Raw genomic sequence first — 20,773 nt, 5'->3', positions numbered from 1 at the left:
TAATCGTATCATTTCTGAGCTGTTTTTGATTTTACAAACCCTTAAATTAAGAAACAAACGGATTAGGAACCGCCCATTAACACTGGTAGCAAATGATTTAAAATCAGGGTTGCTGGTTTTTCTGTGATAATCTGTCGGCTTCAAGACGCACAGATCTCAATTTTATGGAAAGAAGTTGCCTGATACAATTTTCCACCCGAGAGAAAAATAAAGGCTGGTACTTGGAACCTGCAAGCCGTGCATTTGGAACTTCGGACTCAAGTGCCTATTACGTAATTCCACAGCGTCCCAGCCTCCAAGCCGTTTCCCGAGCTCTCCAGAGGAACGGGATAAGGTTACCACGCCCGCGGTGGCCGGGGACTCTGAGTTTCGTGTGTGGCTTTTAGGAACGTTTATATTTGAATTTCCCTGAACCGCCGAGTGTGGGCGGTGGCGCAGATCCGCCCCGGAAACCTCCGAGCTCCTTCCCGCCTTTCGCAGGCCCGGCCCCTCCAAGGGGTCCCCGCGGGGCGGCGGGAGGGCCCGGAGGGCGCTGGGCCCAGGGCCGCGCGGGTGGGCAGTCCCGGGCGTCCTTCTTTGCCGCCCTGAGTCCCGTCCGGGCACCGCCCAGGCGGGCGTGCCGAGCTGACGGTTGCCGGAGGGCCAGATTTTAAATTTACAGGCCCGGCCTCCGGGCCGCCGAAGCACGCTGCCCGTTCCCCATTGGCCGGTGACGGTCACGTGGAGGCGCCAGGGCGCGCCGGCCATGTTGGGGGGTGCGCCGCCGCGGCCCGCGCCACCTCCGCCCCCCGCGGCTTGCCTCCAGCCCGCCCCTCCTCCCCCCGCCCGCTGCTCCGTGCAGCCTGAGAGGAAACAAAGTGCTGTGAGCAGGAGACGGCGGCGGCGCGGACCCTGCTTGGCCTCCAGTCACCCTCGTCTTGCATTTTCCCGCGTGCGCGTGTGAGTGGGTGTGTGTGTTTTCTTACAAAGGGCATTTCGCGATCGATCGATTGATTCGTAGTTCCACCCCCCCGCGCCTTTGCCCTTTGTGCTGTAATCGAGCTCCCGCCATCCCAGGTGCTTCTCCGTTCCTCTAAACGCCGGCGTCTAGACGCGAGCGCAGGTCGCCGGTTTGTGCCTTCGGTCCCCGCTTCGCCCCCTGCCGTCCCCTCCTGGTCACGGTCCCGCTCGCGGCCTCGCCGCCCCGCTGTCTCCGCCGCCCGCCATGGCGACTGCGACCCCCGTGCCGCCGCGGACGGGCAGCCGCGCTGGCGGCCCCACCACGCCGCTGAGCCCCACGCGGTTGTCGCGGCTCCAGGAGAAGGAGGAGCTGCGCGAGCTCAATGACCGGCTGGCGGTGTACATCGACAAGGTGCGCAGCCTGGAGACGGAAAACAGCGCGCTGCAGCTGCAGGTGACGGAGCGCGAGGAGGTGCGCGGCCGCGAGCTTACTGGCCTCAAGGCGCTCTACGAGACCGAGCTGGCCGACGCGCGACGCGCGCTCGACGACACGGCCCGCGAGCGCGCCAAGCTGCAGATCGAGCTGGGCAAGTGCAAGGCGGAACACGACCAGCTGCTCCTCAAGTGAGTGCTAGCTGACGGCCGCGTTAGCGCCAAGGAGGGGCGGGGGCGCAATCGCGGCGGCCAGCTCACCCGGTTGTGCCCTGGGGAGGGAGTGCAGAGGCCAGGGATGCACGCGTCCTTCGGGAGGAACAGGGTCTCGGTCTCCGGAAAGGAAAAGAAAAAAAATCTAGAGTTCATAGCGGGGCAGGGGTCGCGGAGAGGGCTCGAGCTGTAGCGATGTGGGCCGTGATGCCCATTTCTAGGTTTTGGATACCTGCTGGGACGTGATAAGTGCGCGCCTGGGACTGCTGACTACGAGCGCCCGCTTTCGCACCTCGAACCCGGGGAGCCGGCGCGCAGAGGCGGCCCGCAGGCCCCAGGTGCGGGGAGCTGGAGCACGGGCGCGCGCTCGAGTGCGCGCCCGGGTTTCCGGCCGGCGCGAGACAAAGCGTCTAGCGGATTTGCAGTGCCGGGATGGCCGGACTGGGAGGACTGGCAGCCCGCCTCTAGAATGAATGAGCTTCGCGCGGGCAGAGGGAGGAAGGGGAGGGACCTTCCCGGAGCATCCGCGTCTCCTGGGGGTGGGTCTCGCTTTGGCGCGCTCAGTCCTGGCCCTGTGACATTTTGCGAAGGTTCTGCGCCTGCTTTGGGCGGGAGAGAGAGGCGGGGCTTGATCCGCGCGCCTCCAGCCCGCCTCTGGCAAGTTAGGTTTGCTAGCTGGTTAGCTTTCTCAGGGGAAAGGTGTCCTGTCTTAGCGGGGATAGTGCGAGCCCTCAGGTGGTTCTGCGCAGGGAAGGAAAGCCGGTTTGCGCATGTTACGGCCACTGTTCTTCGAGTTGCGGTTCGCCTACCCCTCAGGCAGCGGCCCCCTCTCCCCAGCTTTTGCCTCCACATAGTATAGTCGGGCTTTCGGGGAGGGACCGTGTTTAGTACCCCTTAGTCGGCCATTGCGCAGATAGTAGACCAGGGCAGGTGACAGGGTGCTGTGTAAATGCCGAGTGTTTGAGCGAAGGAAAGTTTGTAATTACTCACCTAAGCGAGTGTGAGTTTTCATTCCAGTGCACAAGGATACACCTGCAGATCTTTGCAGGCCTTATTTTGATTTTCTGATAAGCAAAATGGCCTGTCATCAGTAGGCAACAAGTGTTGATGTCATGCTTTAAAGATTTGCAAAATGTGGGTCTGGAATTCGTGCTCGCCATTAGCACTACCAACTGAAATTTCTGGAGGTACCTTATTCTCATTTTGACACTCTTTGTCCCTGCTTCTTGGATTTACTAAGCCTTGGTTTCATCTTTTGAAATGAGCGGTCAGCTCACTCACACTGTTATTTCCATGTTCCTCCAAATTTTTTGCCACTGAATTCCTTCAAGTTTTAGATATCGTTGCTTGTAAGACTTGCCATTAGATGTGTACCACTAAGAAGATAAAAATATCAGGACCAACTGTGTAGGAACCATCCTGTTGAACCCATCATGATTTCATAGATATTAAAATGTCACACAGGGCCGGGCATGGTGGCTCACACCTGTAATCCCAGCACTTTGGGAGGCGAGGTGAGCAGATCACTTGAGGTCAGGAGTTCGAGACCAGCCTGACTAATTGGTGAAACCCCGTCTCTACTAAAAATACAAAAATTGGCCGGACGCCGGGGCTCACGCCTGTAATCCTAGCAGTTTGGGAGGCCGAGACGGGCGGATCACGAGGTCAGGAGATCGAGACCATCCTGGCTAACAAGGTGAAACCCCGTCTCTACTAAAAAATACAAAAAAACGAGCCGGGCGAGGTGGCGGGCGCCTGTAGTCCCAGCTACTCCGGAGGCTGAGGCAGGAGAATAGCGTGAACCCGGGAGGCGGAGCTTGCAGTGAGCTGAGATCCGGTCACTGCACTCCAGCCTGGGCGACAGAGCAAGACTCCGTCTCAAAAAAAAAAAAAAAAAAAAAAAAAAAAAAAAAAAAAAAAAAAAAAAAAAAATTAGCCAGCCGTGGTAGCACGCATCTGTAGTCGCAGCTACTCGGGAGGCTGAGGCAGGAGAATCGCTTGAACCCAGGAGGCAGATGTTGCAGTGAGCCGAGATTGCGCCATTGCACCCCAGCTTGGGGACAGAGTGAGACCCCCTCTCAAAAAAAAAAAAAAAAAAAAAAAAAAAAATATATATATATATATATATATATATATATATATATATCTGGGCAGTGGTGGTGGGCGCCTGTAATCCCAGCTACTGGGGAGGCTGAGGCAGGAGAATCGCTTGATATCCAGGAGGCAGAGGCCGCAGTGAGCCAGATGGTCCACTGCACTACAGCCTGGGTGACAGAGTGAGACTCCGTCTAAAAAAAAATTCACACAGATCAATTATCTGTTGTGTACCAGTCACTGTTCTATGTTAGAGGGTACGAAGATTTTTTAAAAAAATGAATTACTGTTCTTTGTTGCTGAGAGTGTAGTGGGGGAGCTATATCCCAGCAAGCAAATAAAGATTGTCTTTTGTCTGATGTGAAGCATTTTGATGCTGGCGCTTTTGTAATCTTTCCAGGAGTTAGCCACAGGTTTTTCACACAGTAACAAGGCTGCCACCTGGCTGACACTAGTTGTAAATGTATGGATTCTAAAATGCATGCTGGTTTCAGTGGGGTTAAAAAATGAGAATAATGAGTATTAGAATCAATTAAATAATGTATGTGATATAGTTTAGGTAATAGCAGATGCTAAGGGAATAAAAATGAAGCAGAGTGAAGGGTTAGTGTGATTAAGGAAGGCCTGTCTGAGGGGTTGACAGTATCTGTTCTCCCAGGGTAAGTAGTGTTCTGGGATTATGTTTTTCTTAGGTCTGTGCTACTGTATGTATATTCCCATTGCCAGGATTAGGTGTACTCTTCTTTCCCCTCCACCATATCATTTGCTCAAAACATGCCACGTTTTAGTTTGTTCCTCATTTGAATTATGACTTTTTTATATGGATTTATTCCTCAGTAGCCTTTCGTTTTTCTTAAGAAAAATTTGCCCTCAGTGTGTTTGCAGACTTTTTGAAGATATCTAATCATAGTATCTATCACATGAATCTACCTTCTTCCCTAGAGTTCTCTTTGGTTAAGGTATGCTGTGTACTGATGTCCTGTAACTTTTTTTTTTTTTTGAGCTGGAGTCTTGCTCTGTCGCCCAGGCTGGAGCGCAGTGGCGCAGTCTCAGCTCACTGCAACCTCTGCCTCCTGGGTGCACGCCATTCTCCTCCTCAGCCTCCCAAGTAGCTGGGACTGTAGGCGCTCCCCACTATGCCCGGTTAATTTTTTGTATTCTTTAGTAGAGGCGGGGTTTCACCGTGTTAGCCAGGATGGTCTGGATCTCCTGACCTCGTAATCTGCCCGCCTCGGCCTCCTAAAGTGCTGGGATTACAGGCGTGAGCCACCGCGCCCGGTCGTCCTGTAACTTATTAAAGACAGCTTCCTGGCTGGGCACGGTGGCTCATGCCTACAAAGCACGTTGAGAGACCTATACAGGTGGATCACCTGAAGTCAGGAGTTTGAGACTAGCCTGGCCAACATGGTGAGACCCCTTCTCTACTAAAAATACACAAATTAGCTGGGTGTGGTGGTGGACGCCTGCAATCCCAGTTACTCTGGAGACTGAGGCAGGAGGCTTCGCTTGAACCAGGAAGGTGGAGGTTGCAGTGAGCTGAGATCACACCACTGCACTCTACCCTGGGTGTATTTTCCTTTTCCTTGGTTTCTTCATATTTTGTTGAAGAACATCCTTAAGTAATTTATTCGGAAAGGATGCCAGGAGGTAAACTTTCTGAGTCCTGTATGTCTGAAAATAGCTTTGTTTAGTCTCATGCTTGATTGGGCTAGGTATAGAATACTAGGTTAACATTTTTCCAGAACTTGGAAAGTATTATTTTGCCCTATTGTCTTCTGGCATCCAGGGCTGTTAATGTGTTTCTTTCTTTTCTTTCTTTCTTTTTTTTTTTGTTTGAGACGGAGCTTGGCTCACTGCAACCTCCGCCTCCCAGGTTCAAGTGAAGCTCCTGACCCAGCCTCCCAAGTAGCTGGGATTACAGGTGTGCACCACCACACCCAACTCATTTTGTATTTTTAGTAGAGATGGGATTTCACCATGTTTGCCATGCTGGTCTCAAACTCCTGACCTCAGGTGATCCACCCACCTCGGCTTCCCAAGGTGCTGAGATTACAGGTGTGAGCCACCATGCCTGGCCTATATTTAATTTTTTATTTGGAACCAGAGTGTTTGTAATTAAGTATAATCATCATTTAGGTAGATTTAGATTAAGAAAACAGCCTTGAGAGAATTATAGATTCCAAGTTGCTTAGTTTCTTTTTGGTTCCTCAGCACACAAGATACCTTAGAGGCAGAGCATGGAAATGCTTGGTCTAAAGAGAATTTGGCAACAGTTTCCATGCATGTGGTGTCTGAATCCATAGGAAAACAGATCTCAAATGCAAGGTACAGTTACTCTGATTCAGTCCAAGCCTAGTTATATTTTGCTGAAAGCTTTTTTGGGAGAACAGTTTCCAAGAGTGATGATGAATGCCATCACTCAAAACTTTAAACAAAAAGTACAGAGAAATTGACTTGTTTCAGAATTTCCCTGTTAACTATATGGGAAAAACAGATGTAACAGAAAGTTAAGTGTTTATATCAATCTTCAATAACTGGTTTTGTGGATTCAGACATTTATTTTCCTTCAGTGATACAGGTCCCCTATCTTCTCTGTAAAACCCTGGGGGCCAGATGTGCTTTGGAAGTAAAAGCAATTCCAATTTAAGACGGTAATATGATGCACATACTGAACATGACACCCCCAGTAGGGTTTATAGATAGAGTTAGGGTAGATAAGAGTTAGCACTCTATCATGAAACATTTCTGAGGGAGAGATATTGTCATGGCAGGCGGAGAAAGACAGATTGAAAATAGACCTGGTTTCAGGTCACGTTTTGCCACTAATGTGTTAACAAAATTTTAGGTTTTCAAACTCTGAAAGTATAGATAAAAGATTGTGGATTTTTGTATTTATTTATTTATTGAGACAGAGTCTCGCTCTCTTGTCCAGGCTGGAGTGCAGTGGCACGATCTCAGCTCACTGCAACCTCCATCTCCCTGATTTAAGCGATTCGCCTGCCTCAGCCTCATGGGTAGCTGGGATTACAGGCACCTGCCACCATGCCTGGCTAATTTTTGTATGTTTAGGAGAGATGAAGTTTCGCCATGTTGACGAGGCTGGTTTCGAACTCCAGAGATCAGGTGATCCACCCATCTCGGTCTTCCAGAGTGCTGGGATTACAGGCATGAACCACCGTACCCCACCAGTACTTTTAAGTCCTTTAGCCTTTATTTCCTCATCTGTGTAATTATGATGTAAATAGTTTTCTGAATCTCAGGGAGAGTTAAGAAATTTAGGCCTTTTTTCTGGCTTGTTATTAGCTCAAATTATGCAGCATATTGATATGTAAATCTGATAAACTATTTTTTAATGAAGAAGGGGTTGGCAGTTTATCCTGTATTTTATATATTTACTCTGTTGGCTTTCTACATATTTTGGTCATTTATAGAAGGAACTTTAGGAAATGCCCATAGGTGAAACAAAATCTTCAGGGTTGTTTTAATACTCATGTACTTTGGTTTTCATACCTAAAATAATAAAAAATGCTAATTTTTTTTTTTTTTTTTTTGAGATAGAGTCTTACTCTGTCACCAGGCTGGAGTGCAGTGGCACAATCTCAGCTCACTGCAACCTCCGCCTCTTGGGTTCAAGCAATTCTTCTGCCTCAGCCTCCAAGTAGCTGGGATTACAGGCACCTGCCACCATGCCCAGCTAATTTTTGTATTTTTATTACAGGCGTGAGCCACTGTTTCCAGTCAAAAACATGCTAATCTTTTTTAGGAGCGTTTTCTTTGCACATAGGATGATTAATTGAAAAACAAAGACCTTTGCCGGGTGCCTTGGCTCACACGTGTAATCCCAGCACTTTGGGAGGCGGGCAGATCACGAGGTCAGGAGTTCGAGACCAGCCTGACCAACATGGTGAAACCGCATCTCTACTAAAGGTACAAAAATCAGGCCCGGCGCGGTGGCTCAAGCCTGTAATCCCAGCACTTTGGGAGGCCGAGGCGGGGGATCACGAGGTCAGGAGATCGAGACCCTCCTGGCTAACACGGTGAAACCCCGTCTCTACTAAAAATACAAAAAACTAGCCGGGCGACGCGGCGGGCGCCTGTAGTCCCAGCTACTCGGAGGCTGAGGCGGGAGAATGGCGGGAACCCGGGAGGCGGAGCTTGCAGTGAGCCGAGATCGCGCCACTGCACTCCAGCCTGGGCGACACAGCGAAACTCCGTCTCAAAAAAAAAAAAAAAAAAAAAAAAAGGACAAAAATCAGCTGGGCGTGGTGGCGCACGCCTGTAATCCCAGCCACTTGGGAGGCTGAGGCGGGAGAATCTCTTGAACCCAGCAGGCGGAGGTTGTAGTGAGCCAAGATCGCACTACTGCACTCTAGCCTGGGCGACAGAGTGAGACTCAAAACAAAAACAAACAAACAAAAAACAAACCTTCATCATCCTGTGTTTTACTATATCTTTTTTTAATGTGCTGATTTTGCCCTGTTTGAAGCAGATTGACAGTATACACCCTAGCCTTAATATGAGTTATCAAACTTTTATATTTTTATAACTCTTAAAATATAAGAGTTATAAAACTAGTTAAACTGCTTTTTATAGTTCTTTTATAACAGAGTTATGTTAAATGTTACTTTAATTTTCAAGGGAACACTTGGAAGGACCAAACCCCTAAAACTGATTTAAAAGTCTAGGAAGCAGGTCCCAAGTAATTAAACTGTCATGACATTTCCTTCCCATGCTTTCAAAAGATGTTTCATAAAGCAAGATCTTTTGGAGTTGTTTATTTAACTTAGGGGATGAGACTAGGTAATATTTTGCATACCCAGATTCAAGGAAATAAACAGGCGGAATGAAAGATAAAGCACTATTAAAATATGATGGGTCTTTTCTTTTTCCTGTCTTTACACAGTTGCTGGTTATATTTATTCTTTCATTTGTATAGATGGTGTCACCTCTGATATGTCTGAGTTAGAAATTCTGTAGACTTTTTTTTTATACCATTAGTGTAAGTCTCTTTCATGTACAAATGTTGAGAATTAGCCTCAGGTATCACTTGAGTAATGGGACCCTGTATAGCTGAAGTTCCCAATTATTTTTAGGATCAGGGAAGTTTTTATTTTTGTTTTTTATTTTTTTATTTTTTTATTATTTTTAGGGAAGTTTTTAAAATCAGTTTTAAACCCTTTTTACAGTGTACCTCTTTGATGAGGAGATTGTGCTTTGGCTGTCATTTGAATTTCTTTTTTTTTTTTTTTTTTTGAGACAGAGTTTCGCTCTCATTGCCCAGGCTGGAGTGCAATGGTGCGATCTTGGCTCACTGCAACCTCTGTCTCCCAGGTTCAAGCAATTCTGCTGCCTCAGCCTCCCAAATACCTGGAATTATAGGCGCCTGCCACTATGCCCAGCTAATTTTTTAATTTTTATTTTTAGTAGAAACGGGATTTCGCCGTGTTGGCCAGGATCATCTCTATCTCCTGACCTTGTGATCCACCCACCTTGGCCTCCCAAAGTGCTGGGATTACAGGTGTGAGCCACCGTGCCTGGCCTAAAAATTATTATTATTATTATTATTAATAGACTGACTCTCACTGTGTCGCCAGGCTGGAGTGCAGTGGCACGATCTCAGCTCACTACAGCCTCCGCCTCCCGTGTTCAAGCAATTCTCCTGCCTCAGCCTCCTGATGAGCTAGGACTACAGACACATGCCACCATGCTGGCTATTTTTTTTTCCTTGTTTTTTTGTTTTTTTTTTTTTTGTATTTTAGTAGAGACGAGGTTTCACCATGTTGCCCAGGCTTGTCTAGAACTCCTGAGCTCAGGCAGTCTGCCCACCTTGGTCTCCCAAAGTGCTAGGATTACAGGCGTGAGCCACGGCGCCAGGCCAAAAATTAAAATTTTTACACAGGAAATATATATTTATTATAGGAAAGGAGAAAACACAAACACCAAGAGGAAAATTAAAAATCACCCTTAGGTTGGGCCCGGTGGCTCATGCTTGTAATCCCAACACTTTGGGAGGCCGAGGTGGGCGGATCACCTGAGGTCAGGAGTTCGAGACCAGCCTGGCCAACATGGTGAAACCCTGTATCTACTAAAAATAAAAAAATTAACCAGGCATGGTCGTGGGCGCCTGTACTCCTGGCTACTCAGGAGGCTGAGGTAGGAGAACTGCTTGAACCCGGGAGGCAGAGGTTGCAGTGAGCCAAGATTGCAACACTGTACTCCAGCCTGAGTGACAAAGCAAGACTCCCTTTTGGGGTGTGGGGGAAAAGATGCAGGAAAAAAAGAGCTGATATTTATTTTGTGCCAATTCTGTTTGCCAGGCATTACAGTAGATGCTTTACAGACATTGTCTTTTTTTTTTGTTTGTTTTGAGACAGAGTCTCCCTCAGTCACCCAGGCTGGAGTGCTGGAGTACAGTGGCGCGATCTGGGCTCACTGCAAGCTCCGCCTCCCGGGTTCACGCCATTCTCCTGCCTCAGCCTCCCAAGTAGCTGGGACTACAGGCGCCCGCCACTATGCCCAGCTAAGTTTTTGTAATTTTTAGTAGAGACGGGGTTTCACTGTGTTAGCCAGGATGGTCTCGATCTCCTGACCTTGTGATCCGCCCGTCTCGGCCTCCCAAAGTGCTGGGATTACAGGCGTGAGCCACCGCGCCCGGCCCAGACATTATCTTTTAAGCTTACGATAACTGCTGATGAGTGAGGAAACTTCGGGCTCAGAGAGGTTAAATATTTTGCCTGGGATTACTTAGCAGAGTAATGGAAGCTAGAAAGGATGGTAGCCTGACTTCTAGCATTGCGATAGGGTTTTCACATACATAACCTATTTCGTCTGTACAACAGTGTTCTACAGGTATTACTCTAGTTTATCGACGTGAAGCAGGCTCACAGAGCATCGTCTGTGGTTGATACTTGAAGTCTCAGATAGGATAGTTGATTTTCAGATCCCTTTGGGTGCTACTTTTGGAAATGCTACTAGTTGCATGTTTTTCACATTGATAGTTTGTAGCCTTCAAGGAAGGTAATTTTGGATTTGTCAGAAGGGTAGTTGTCATAGTTGAAACAGCTGTTTGAAATACTGAGGGCTTCATTTGCTAAAGAAAGGTGAAGATGAATGACTGAAAGATCGCTTTTATCTTTTTTCTCTTCTTAAAAAGCTACGTTCCCACTTTATTCCATGCCTTAATAATTTAAAAGACATTAAAACCTCTAAATAAATATTTAATACTCATGACAGAGTGTTCTTTCATTTTTTATTCAAGACACATTTTTGTGGAACAGGTACTATATGCCAGGTCTTGAATCATGCTGAGAATAGAGAGATGGGATACTCAGTCCCCATTATCAAGTTACTTACAGTCTAGTGGGGAAGACAGAAAACCAACACTACTGGATTGTGCTACTGTTAAGTGCAGTATACTAATAAAATATATCAAGTGCTATGACACCAGTATCCAGGTGTTGCTGTGGAGAAACAAGGACTGCTACCTAAGGCAGGCTAGGAGCCTTGTGAAATTTTGAAAGACATACCAGGGGAATCTGAGCTAAGCATTGGGAGGTAAGTAGGCGTTTGCTTCTAAATGGAAAATGTTAGGAGAGTGAGTTGTCCTGAATGTCAAATAATTCATATAACTGGAGCCATATATATGTGTGTGTATGTATATATACATATACATATATCTATAAAGGTATATATATTCTTTTTTTTTTTTTTTTTGAGACGGAGTTTCACTCCTGTTGCCCAGGCTGGAGTGCAATGGTATGGTCTCGGCTCACTGCAACCTCTACCTCCTGGGTTCAAGTGATTCTTTTGCCTCAGCCTCCCAAGTAGCTGGGATTACAGGCACCTGCCACCACACCTGGCTAATTTTTGTATTTTTAGTAGAGACGGGGTTTCGGTATGTTTGCTAGACTGGTCGTGAACTCCTGACCTCAGGTGATCCACCCACCTCAGAGTGCTGGAGTGCTGGAGTGCAGGAGTGCAGTGGCGTAATCTCAGCTCACTGCAAGCTCTGCCTCCCGGGTTCGTGCCATTCTCCTGCTGCAGCTTCCCGAGTAGCTGGGACTACAGGCACCCGCTACTACGCCCAGCCACTAATCCCAAAGTGCTGGGGTTACAGGTGTGAGCCACTGCACCTGGCCTACTGGAGCCATATATATATATATATATGTAATATATGGAGTGGGGAAGGGGATTGCATTTTAAGTAATGAGTAGACCCAAGATTTTAAGGCAGAATTGTGACATGATCATTCTGGCTATGCTGTGGAGGGAAAAAAAGAGGAGAGGTACAAACAGTAGTAAGAACAATTGGGGAGTAACAAGGCAGCCCTTGAACTGAGGCAGGTGGAAGAAAGGAGAGAAGGTGGATTTAAGAGATACTGAACATAAGGGACTAGAGAGAAGAGTCTAGGGTGACTGCTTCCATGCTTGGGTGCCAGGGTAGACAATATTGCTCTTAACCGAAATTGGTGGGTAAGGTGGAGGACTCTTTTTTTTTCTTTTTGAGACGGAGTCTCGCTCTGTGGCCCAGACTGGAGTGCAGTGGCCGGACCTCAGCTCACTGCAAGCTCCGCCTCCCGGGTTTACACCATTCTCCTGCCTCAGCCTCCCGAGTAGCTGGGACTACAGGCGCCCGCCACCTTGCCCGGCTAGCTTTTTGTATTTTTTAGTAGAGACGGGGTTTCACCGTGTTAGCCAGGATGGTCTCGATCACCTGACCTCGTGATCCGCCCATCTCGGCCTCCCAAAGTGCTGGGATTACAGGCTTGAGCCACCGCGCCCGGCCCTGGAGGACTCTTAAGTCAGTGAATTAGTGGTGTTTGCCAGACTTTAGGTAGCAATGTCAGTTGGCAATTTGAAGTACTCAAGAGATATGGAAAACACGTGCATATGAGGACTGGCTAGAGAAAGGAAAACCCACAGTGGGGATGATAAGTAATAGAGAGGTGAGGCCGGGCGTGGTGGCTCGTGTCTGTAATCCCAGCACTTTGGGAGGCTGAACGTATGGATCACTTGAGGCCAGGAGTTTGAGACCAGCCTGGGCAACATGGCGAAACCCTGTCTCTACTAAAAATACATAAATTAGCCAGGCGTCGTAGCACATGCCTTTAATCTCAACTACTGTGGAGGCTGAGGCAGGAGAATCACTTGAACCTGGGAGGCAGAGGTTGCAGTGGGGGGAGGTTGCAGTGAGCTGAGATTGTGCCTCTGCACTCCAGCCTGGGTGACAGAGGGACTCTTCATCTTAAAAGGTGAGAAAAGAGAGTTGAGTCATGGAACAAGAGTTTTTTGTTTGATGAAGCCTAAAAATAATCCATTGTCATTGGTGTCTTTGGTGCCTTAGGTGATTGTTGACTGAGAGGAGAGCCTTGGGTTAATAGAGGAAACCCCTGGCCATAATTAAAGGGAGACTGAGAGGAAAAAGATTATGAGTTTAGAACACTTGTTCAAGAATGTTGGCAGTGAAGGGAAGGATACATGGGTTTTTTTGTTTGTTTGTTTGTTTTTTGAGACAAGGTCTTGTTCTGTGACCCGTGCTGGATTGCAGTGGTGCATGGTTCACTATAACCTGGACTTCCAGGCTCAAGTGATCCTCCCACCTCAGCCTCTGGAGTAGCTGGGACTACAGGCACACGCCACCACGCCTGGCTAGTTTTCTGTGGGGAGAGTGTTTTGCCATGTTTCCCAGGCTGGTCTTGAACTTTGAGCTCAAGCAATCCGCCTGCCTTGGCCTCTCAAAATGTTGGGATTACAGGTGTGAGCCACCATGTCTGGCAGGAAGGAGGCATTCTTAAGGTTCAATTTAAACTAGATTCTTACTCAGTGTTTATGTAACAAAACACTGGACAGGGGACCAGAACTCTTATCCCTCTAAGATTCTGTACTAAAATGTGATCATTTCACCCTCTTTGGTTAAAACAGTAGCTTCTAGGGTTAAGACTAAGACCCTACTAATAGTAGGGTGACCATATAATTTAGCATCTAAATTGGGATACTTTTGTGTGTGAAAGACGGAGCTGTTAATAATTATGCAGTGACAGTTTGCATAAACGGAACTTGTCCTGGGCAATCTGGGACATATTTACCCAGGTTATCCTACCTAAAAGTTCTTTCACTGCATGGGCTGGCCCCAGTCTGACCTTCCAGCTTCATCTCATACCACAGTTGAACTTGTTTACATCTCTTTAGCCATGAAATCCTTTATTCAGTCCCTTTTACTGTGCTCCTCTTAAAATAGGGCCTTTGCATTTGGGGTTTCCTTTGGATTTTTTTTTTTTTTTTTTTTTTTTTGAGAGTCTTGGCTGTGTCTTCTTGGCTGGCGTTCAGTGATGTGACCTTGGCTTACTGCAACCTCTGCCTTCCAGATTCAAGTGATTCTCCTGCCTCAGCCTCCTGAGTAGCTGGGATTACAGGCACCTGCACTACACCCAGCTAATTTTTTTTTTGTATTTTTAGTAGAGATGGGGTTTCACCATGTTGGCCAGGACTGGTCTTGAACTCTTGACCTCAAGTAATCCACCTGCCTTGGCCTCCCAAAGTGCTGGGATTACAGGCATGAGCCATCGCATCCGGCCTCCTTTGTTTGGATTTCCGTCATCATTGGGTTACTTATCCCTCAGGTTTCCTCTCAATATTCGTTTCTTTAGAGATGTCTTCCCTGACTTCCCTGATTCAGAGTTTTCTAATATGAATGTACCTTGGGAAAAAAACCAAAACCTATAACTTTCTAGCAGTGTGGTGTGTGTGTGTGTGTGTGTTCACATAATTTAAGGACTCAAAAGAGTTCTCCAAGACTGCTCATGAGAAGAATTACTTTCAGCTATTTTCAGTGCTCCTTTGCTATTTATTCTTGTATCTAGATGATAGTGCGACCGTGTTGACTTTGTACTATGGATAACAAGGAATTGAGCTCTTTTATTCTATTGTCTTCATAACACATTTTTCTTCTCCTTATCCTCCCAATAGTCATATATTATATTTTAGTTTAGGTCAGTGTTTGGTATCTAAAATATTGATTCAGTGTGTTCTGACACAAATACTTCTATAATTAGCTCATATGTGACAGGTAAATAGAGAGATGATATTATTGTAATTGGAAGTTGTATTGCATTATATGTGCCTTGTCCTAGTCAATCCTAGTAAAGGTGAGCTGGAATAGCTAGAGTATAGTATTAATCTTCAGAAGGAAAGAAGATCCTCAGCTCTGCTTTCACCTCTGTTTTAAGAAAATTAAAAGTGAGTGCCCATGCCCAGGGTTCTCTCCCCCAGAGAGGTGCACCTCTAGCTTTGCTTTTGTAGCCAGTCTTATTCTTGTGTTCAGAGCTCTGTTTTGCTATTGTCTAAATTTTTCCAAACCAGCATTTCCACTCTGTTGTTTTTGTGCATTTTATTTTTCATTTTATTTTATTTTGAGACGGAGTCTTGCTCTGTCACCCAGGCTGGAGTGCAGTGGCGTGATCTTGGCTTACTGCAACCTCCACCTCCCAGGTTCAAGCGATTCTCTGGCCTCAGCTTCCTGAGTAACTGGGATTACAGGCATGCGCCACCATGCCCGGCTAATTTTGTATTTTTAGTAGAGACGGGGTTTCACCATGTTGGCCAGGCTGGTCTGGAACTCCTGACCTCAAGTGATCCACCTGCCTCGGCCTCCCAAAGTGCTGGGATCACAGGCATGAGGCACTGTGCCCAGCCTTTTTTTTGGCCTTTTTTTGTGCATTTTAAAACATCTTTTGACGCAGCTCTAGCCACACTAAACTGACTGCCTGGGCTGTCCAGATTACCTCCTGGGATACTAACTCTTTTTTTTTTTTTTTTTTTTTAAGCAGAGACAGGGTTTCTCCGTGTTGGTCAGGCTGGTCTCGAACTCCTGACCTCAGGTGATCCACCCACCTCGGCCCCCCAAAGTGCTGGGATTACAGGCGTGAGCCACCGCGCCCGGCCGAGATACTAATTCTTTATGTTATTGCTGGTGCTCTGTTTCAGAGTGTGTAGGTTTTGAGTGGTCTATTTATTCCAACACTGTTTTTTCTACTTGCTCTGTTATTTTAATTTTTTTTAATTTTTATTTTTTTGGAGACGGAGTTTCGCCCTTGTTGCCCAGGCTGGAGTGCAATGGCGCAATCTTGGCTTACCGCAACCTCCTAGATTCAAGCGATTCTCCTGCCTCAGCCTCCCGAGTAGCTGGGATTACAGGCATGTGCCACCACACCCAACTAATTTTATATTTTTAGTAGAGATGGGGTTTCTCCATGTTAGGCTAATCTCGAACTCCTGACCTCAGATGATCTGCCTGCCTCAGCCTCCTAAAGGGCTGGGATTACAGACATGAGCCACTGTGCCTGGCCTTATTTTATTTTATTTTTGAGACAGTCTTGCTCTGTTGCCCAGACTGGAGTGTAGTGAGTGGTGTGACCTCTGCTCACTGTAACCTCCACCTCCCAGGTTCAAGTGATTCTTGGGCTTCAGCCTCTCCAGTAGCTGGGATTACAGGCGTGTGCCACCACCCTGCAAATTTTTGTGTTTTTAGTAGAGGTGGGTTTTGCCATGTTGGCCAGGCTGGTCTCTAACTCCTGACCTCATATGATCTGCCTGCCTCGGCCTCCCAAAGTGTTGGGATTACAGATGTGAGCCACCACATCTGGTCTGCTGTGTCATTTTTAACCTGTACAGAATGCAAGAGTTGTCAGAAGCACATATGTTATAGCAGAAATACTTACAGTCCCCAGCAGAACTCAGTCGTATATTGTGATTAGTTTTTCTTCCCTATCACACCTTTTGATCACCTGTAAGAATAGTGTTTTTTCCCACTTATTTTTTTTGTACAATTATATAGAGTCTATGCCAGTTGTTAAAACATCAAATAATTTAGGATCATTTTTTAAATGAATTTTATCTCATTAAATTACCTTTGGATACCTTGTATTTTTTTCCAGTCTAGTTGTATTGTATAAGCATTGATAGTTTGGGTATAGAATTCTAGGTGATAAATGCTCTTTTCTTAGACTTTTGAAGGCATGTTTTGGCTGAGGCGGGTGGATCACCTGAGGTCAGGAGTTCCTGGTGAAAGAGAGAGAGAGAGAAAGAAAATGAAGCCATGTTCTTTAGTTTTCTAGCTCTCATTGGCTACAGAAGTAATGATGAGTGAAAAATTTAAAAGCTTGTAGGATCTTCTTTTGGTCCAGTTCTAAAATTTCACAGGGATGTTCCTTGTTGTAGATTTCTTTTCACCCATTGTGTTGATCATCTGATTGAATTCTTTTGATCTTGAAATTTATGTCCTTCAGTTGTTGGAAATTTTCTTGAATTATTTCTTTCTCTTTTATTACCATATGAAACTCCTGTTACTCAAATGTTGGATCTCTTACATTGATCCTTTGGTTTTCTTCCCTTTTTTAAAAAATATTTTTTCTCTACTAAGAGATGTTCTCAATTTTGTTTTCCAATTTTTGCTATTGTATTTTAAATTTCTAATAGCTTCTTTTTATTCTCTTTCTCTCTCTCTCTCTCTTTTTAAAGATAGGGTGTTACCCTTGCCCAGGCTGGAGTGCAGTGGCATGATCTTGGCTCACTACAGCCTCAACCTCCTAGACTCAAGTGATCCTCTCACTTCAGCCTCTGGAGTAGTTAGGACTATAGGTGTGTGCCACTACACCCAGCTAATTTTTTTTGATTTTTTTCACAGAGACAAGGTCTTTTTTTTTTTTTTTTTTTTGAGACGGAGTCTCGCTCTGTCACCCGGGCTGGAGTGCAGTGGCTGGATCTCAGCTCACTGCAAGCTCCGCCTCCCGGGTTTACGCCATTCTCTTGCCTCAGCCTCCCGAGTAGCTGGGACTACAGGCGCCCGCCACCTCACCCGGCTAGGTTTTTTTTTTGTATTTTTTTAGTAGAGACGGGGTTTCACCATGTTAGCCAGGATGGTCTCGATCTCCTGGCCTCGTGATCCGCCTGTCTCGGCCTCCCAAAGTGCTGGGATTACAGACTTGAGCCACCGCGCCCGGCCGACAAGGTCTTACTATGTTGTTGGTCTTAAACTCCTGAGCTCAAGTAGTCCTGCCTCAGCCTCCCGAAGCGTTGGGATTACAGGTGTGAACCATCGTGCCTAGCCTTTTTTTTTCCCTTGATGTCTCTTTTTTTGTTTTTGAGTCTGGGTCTTGCTCTGTTGCCCAGGCTGGACTGCAGTGGCACAATCTGGCTCACTGCAGCCTCTGCCTCCGCATTCAGGTGATTCTCATGCCCCACCCTCCCAAGCAGCTGGGATTACAGTGCCCGCCATGACACCAGGCCAAGTTTCGTATTTTTAGTAGAGACGGGGTTTCACCATGTTGGTCAGGCGGGTCTCGAACTCCTGACCTCAAGTGATCTGCCTATCGCTGCCTCTCAAAGTGCTGGGTTAACAGGTGTGAGCCACTGCATCCAGCCTGTTCTCTTGATAGCTCTATAGCATTGTTTTTGTGTAAATTTGATGGATTTGGTACTTTTTTTTTTTTTTTTTTGAGATGGAGTCTTACTCTATCGCCCCAACTGGAGTACAGTGGCACGATCCCAGCTCACTGCAACCTCCACTTCCTGTGTTTAAGCGATTCTCCTGCCTCAGCCTCCTGAGTAGCTAGGATTACAGATGCGTGCCATTACGCCTGGCTAACTTTTGTATTTTAAGTAGAGATGGGGTTTTGCCATGTTGGCCAGGCTGGTCTCAAACTCCCGACCTCAGGTGATCCACCCGCCTTGGCCTCCCAAAGTGCTGGGATTACAGGCATGAGCCACTGCGCCTGGCAGCACTTAGGGATTTTAAGCAGAAAGGGAAACAATATGGGATTTAGGTGCTTAGAAATGATTTTTAGAGAGGCTAGGGGAGCAGTAATGATGCTCAGAACATTGTTGTAGAACTGTCCTTCTTTGGGAGCTTTTATGTGTGAGGCCACCAATGGAACCAGTGAACTGTTTTAAAAACAGTATATAGAGGCCGGGCGCGGTGGCTCAAGCCTGTAATCCCAGCACTTTGGGAGGCCGAGACGGGCGGATCACGAGGTCAGGAGATCGAGACCATCCTGGCTAACACGGTGAAACCTGTCTCTACTAAAAATACAAAAAAAAACTAGCCGGGTGAGGTGGTGGGCGCCTGTAGTCCCAGCTACTCAGGAGGCTGAGGCAGGAGAATGGTGTAAACCCGGGAGGCGGAGCTTGCAGTGAGCTGAGATCTGGCCACTGCACTCCAGTCCGGGCGACAGAGCGAGACTCCGCCTCAAAAAAAAAAAAAAAAAAAACAACAAAAAACAGTATATAGCTACTCTTCAGGACCAGGAAGCTACCACTCCTATTGCTTTAGGAATAGCTGCCTTATAACACCCAGCAAACTGGACAATGGACATTGGAACACTGTTTCAGAAATACTTTACACCCAGGTCAGCACATTGTAGATGAGTGACGAAGGTAGTGGTGATTGGTTTTTCTTTTTCTTTTTAAATAAAGCAGTCATTATAATTAAGACTTAATCTGTAAGAGTCTGCTCCACACTCCTGTGCCTGTTTATGTTACGGTGAATTTTTTTGTTTGTTTGTTTCAAAGAAGTGGTTTTGTGTGATAGTCACTTGAATACTGCACTATAGTGGTATTCAGTTGCTACCAGACAGCTGTTCAGAAGAATCTTACAGTATATGAAAGCAGGAACAGAGCCTAGCCAGCTGGGCTAGTTGGCTTGGCTCTCTATATACAGTGGGTCTGTTTTAAGGGATTTAAAAATCCTTGTTTTGTGGCTTTGATTAGAGATAACAATTTTGTATGGAATGATTTCTGTTAGCTGATTACAGTTAAAAAACTAAATGGCTTTTCTCTTTCATCTCCTATAATATATTTGTTTTTCTGAATAAGCATGGGCCTGAAGTGAAATGTTAGGGATAGGTACTGATGCAAACTGACCGAGAGAATGTTAACAGGTGGGCAATAATTTGCCATTACCCAAATTAATTAAAACTATTCTGTAATGAGCTTCAGATTATGTTGTATTTGTCCCTGCAAGTTTACTTATTGATTTGTTTCACACTAATTCTTTGTTCCCTGTTTAAGTGTACAGTTTTATTTTTTCAAGTGTTTAATGGTTGGAATATGCTTACTAATTCCCTTTCCTTTTTTTTTTTTTTAAGATAAGGATCTTGCTCTGTTGCCTCAAGCGATAGTGGCTGGAGTGCAATGGCATGACCATAGCTCACTGCAGCCTTAACCTCCCTGGCCCAAGCAATCCTCCCATCTCAATCTCTCTAGTAGCTGGGACTGCAGCCGCAGGCCACTACACCCAGCTAATTTTTGTATTCTTTGTAGAAATGGTGTTTCACCATGTTGCCCAGGGTGGTCTCGAAGTCCTGGACTCAAGCATTCTGCCCATTTTCGCCTCCAAAAGTGCTAGGATTACAGACATGAACCACCGGGCCTGGTCCCCTGTTTCATTTTCAAGTATTGTTATTGCAGGCCTGGAATGACTTTCTGCATGTTATGTGTATGGTATGAGTTTTAGAGATTATAGAAGCATCAGTTATTAATATTTTTTTTCTTCTTGGAAGAGACATGATATTTTATATAGGATGAAAAAAGAGAAGTTGTGTGTGTCTGTGTGTGTGATTTTTTTTCCTTCCTGGGAAAGACATGATACATTTTACATAGGATGAAAAAAGAGAAGTTGTGTGTGTGTGTGTGTGTGTGTGCACGCGCGCGCGTGCGCACGCATTTGTGACATTTACCAAAATAGTCATTATCAGGCTGGGCGCGGTGGCTCAAGCCTGTAATCCCAGCACTTTGGGAGGCCGAGACGGGCGGATCACGAGGTCAGGAGATCGAGACCATCCTGGCTAACACAGTGAAACCCGGTCTCTACTAAAAAATACAAAAAATTAGCCAGGCGAGGTGGCGGGCGCCTGTAGTCCCAGCTACTCGAGAGCCTGAGGCAGGAGAATGGTGTAAACCCGGGAGGCGGAGCTTGCAGTGAGCTGAGATCTGGCCACTGCACTCCAGCCTGGGTGACAGAGCAAGACTCCGTCTCAAAAAAAAAAAGTCATTATCTGAATTTTCTGTGTAGAAGATGTAGGAATAATAAGTCATGGGCCTTG

At 46.4% G+C, this 20,773-nt stretch overlaps 1 protein-coding gene across 1 annotated transcript in view; it reads left to right on the top strand.

Moving 5' to 3' along the window:
• Window positions 1-750: 750 nt before the first annotated feature.
• LMNB1 (lamin B1) overlaps window positions 751-20,773 on the top strand; it is a 60,153-nt gene continuing 40,130 nt past the window's right edge. The window contains exon 1 of the mRNA XM_010353775.2: window positions 751-1,563. Coding sequence (XP_010352077.2) covers window positions 1,205-1,563 — 359 coding nt within the window. The 5' untranslated portion in view covers window positions 751-1,204. The remainder of the gene's footprint in view (window positions 1,564-20,773) is intronic.

The sequence above is a fragment of the Rhinopithecus roxellana genome, chromosome 3, assembly GCF_007565055.1.
Source record: "Rhinopithecus roxellana isolate Shanxi Qingling chromosome 3, ASM756505v1, whole genome shotgun sequence".
NCBI classification, from domain to species: domain Eukaryota; kingdom Metazoa; phylum Chordata; class Mammalia; order Primates; family Cercopithecidae; genus Rhinopithecus; species Rhinopithecus roxellana.
Note: the sequence above shows the minus strand (reverse complement) of the source record. Positions and strands in the feature narration are given on the sequence as shown.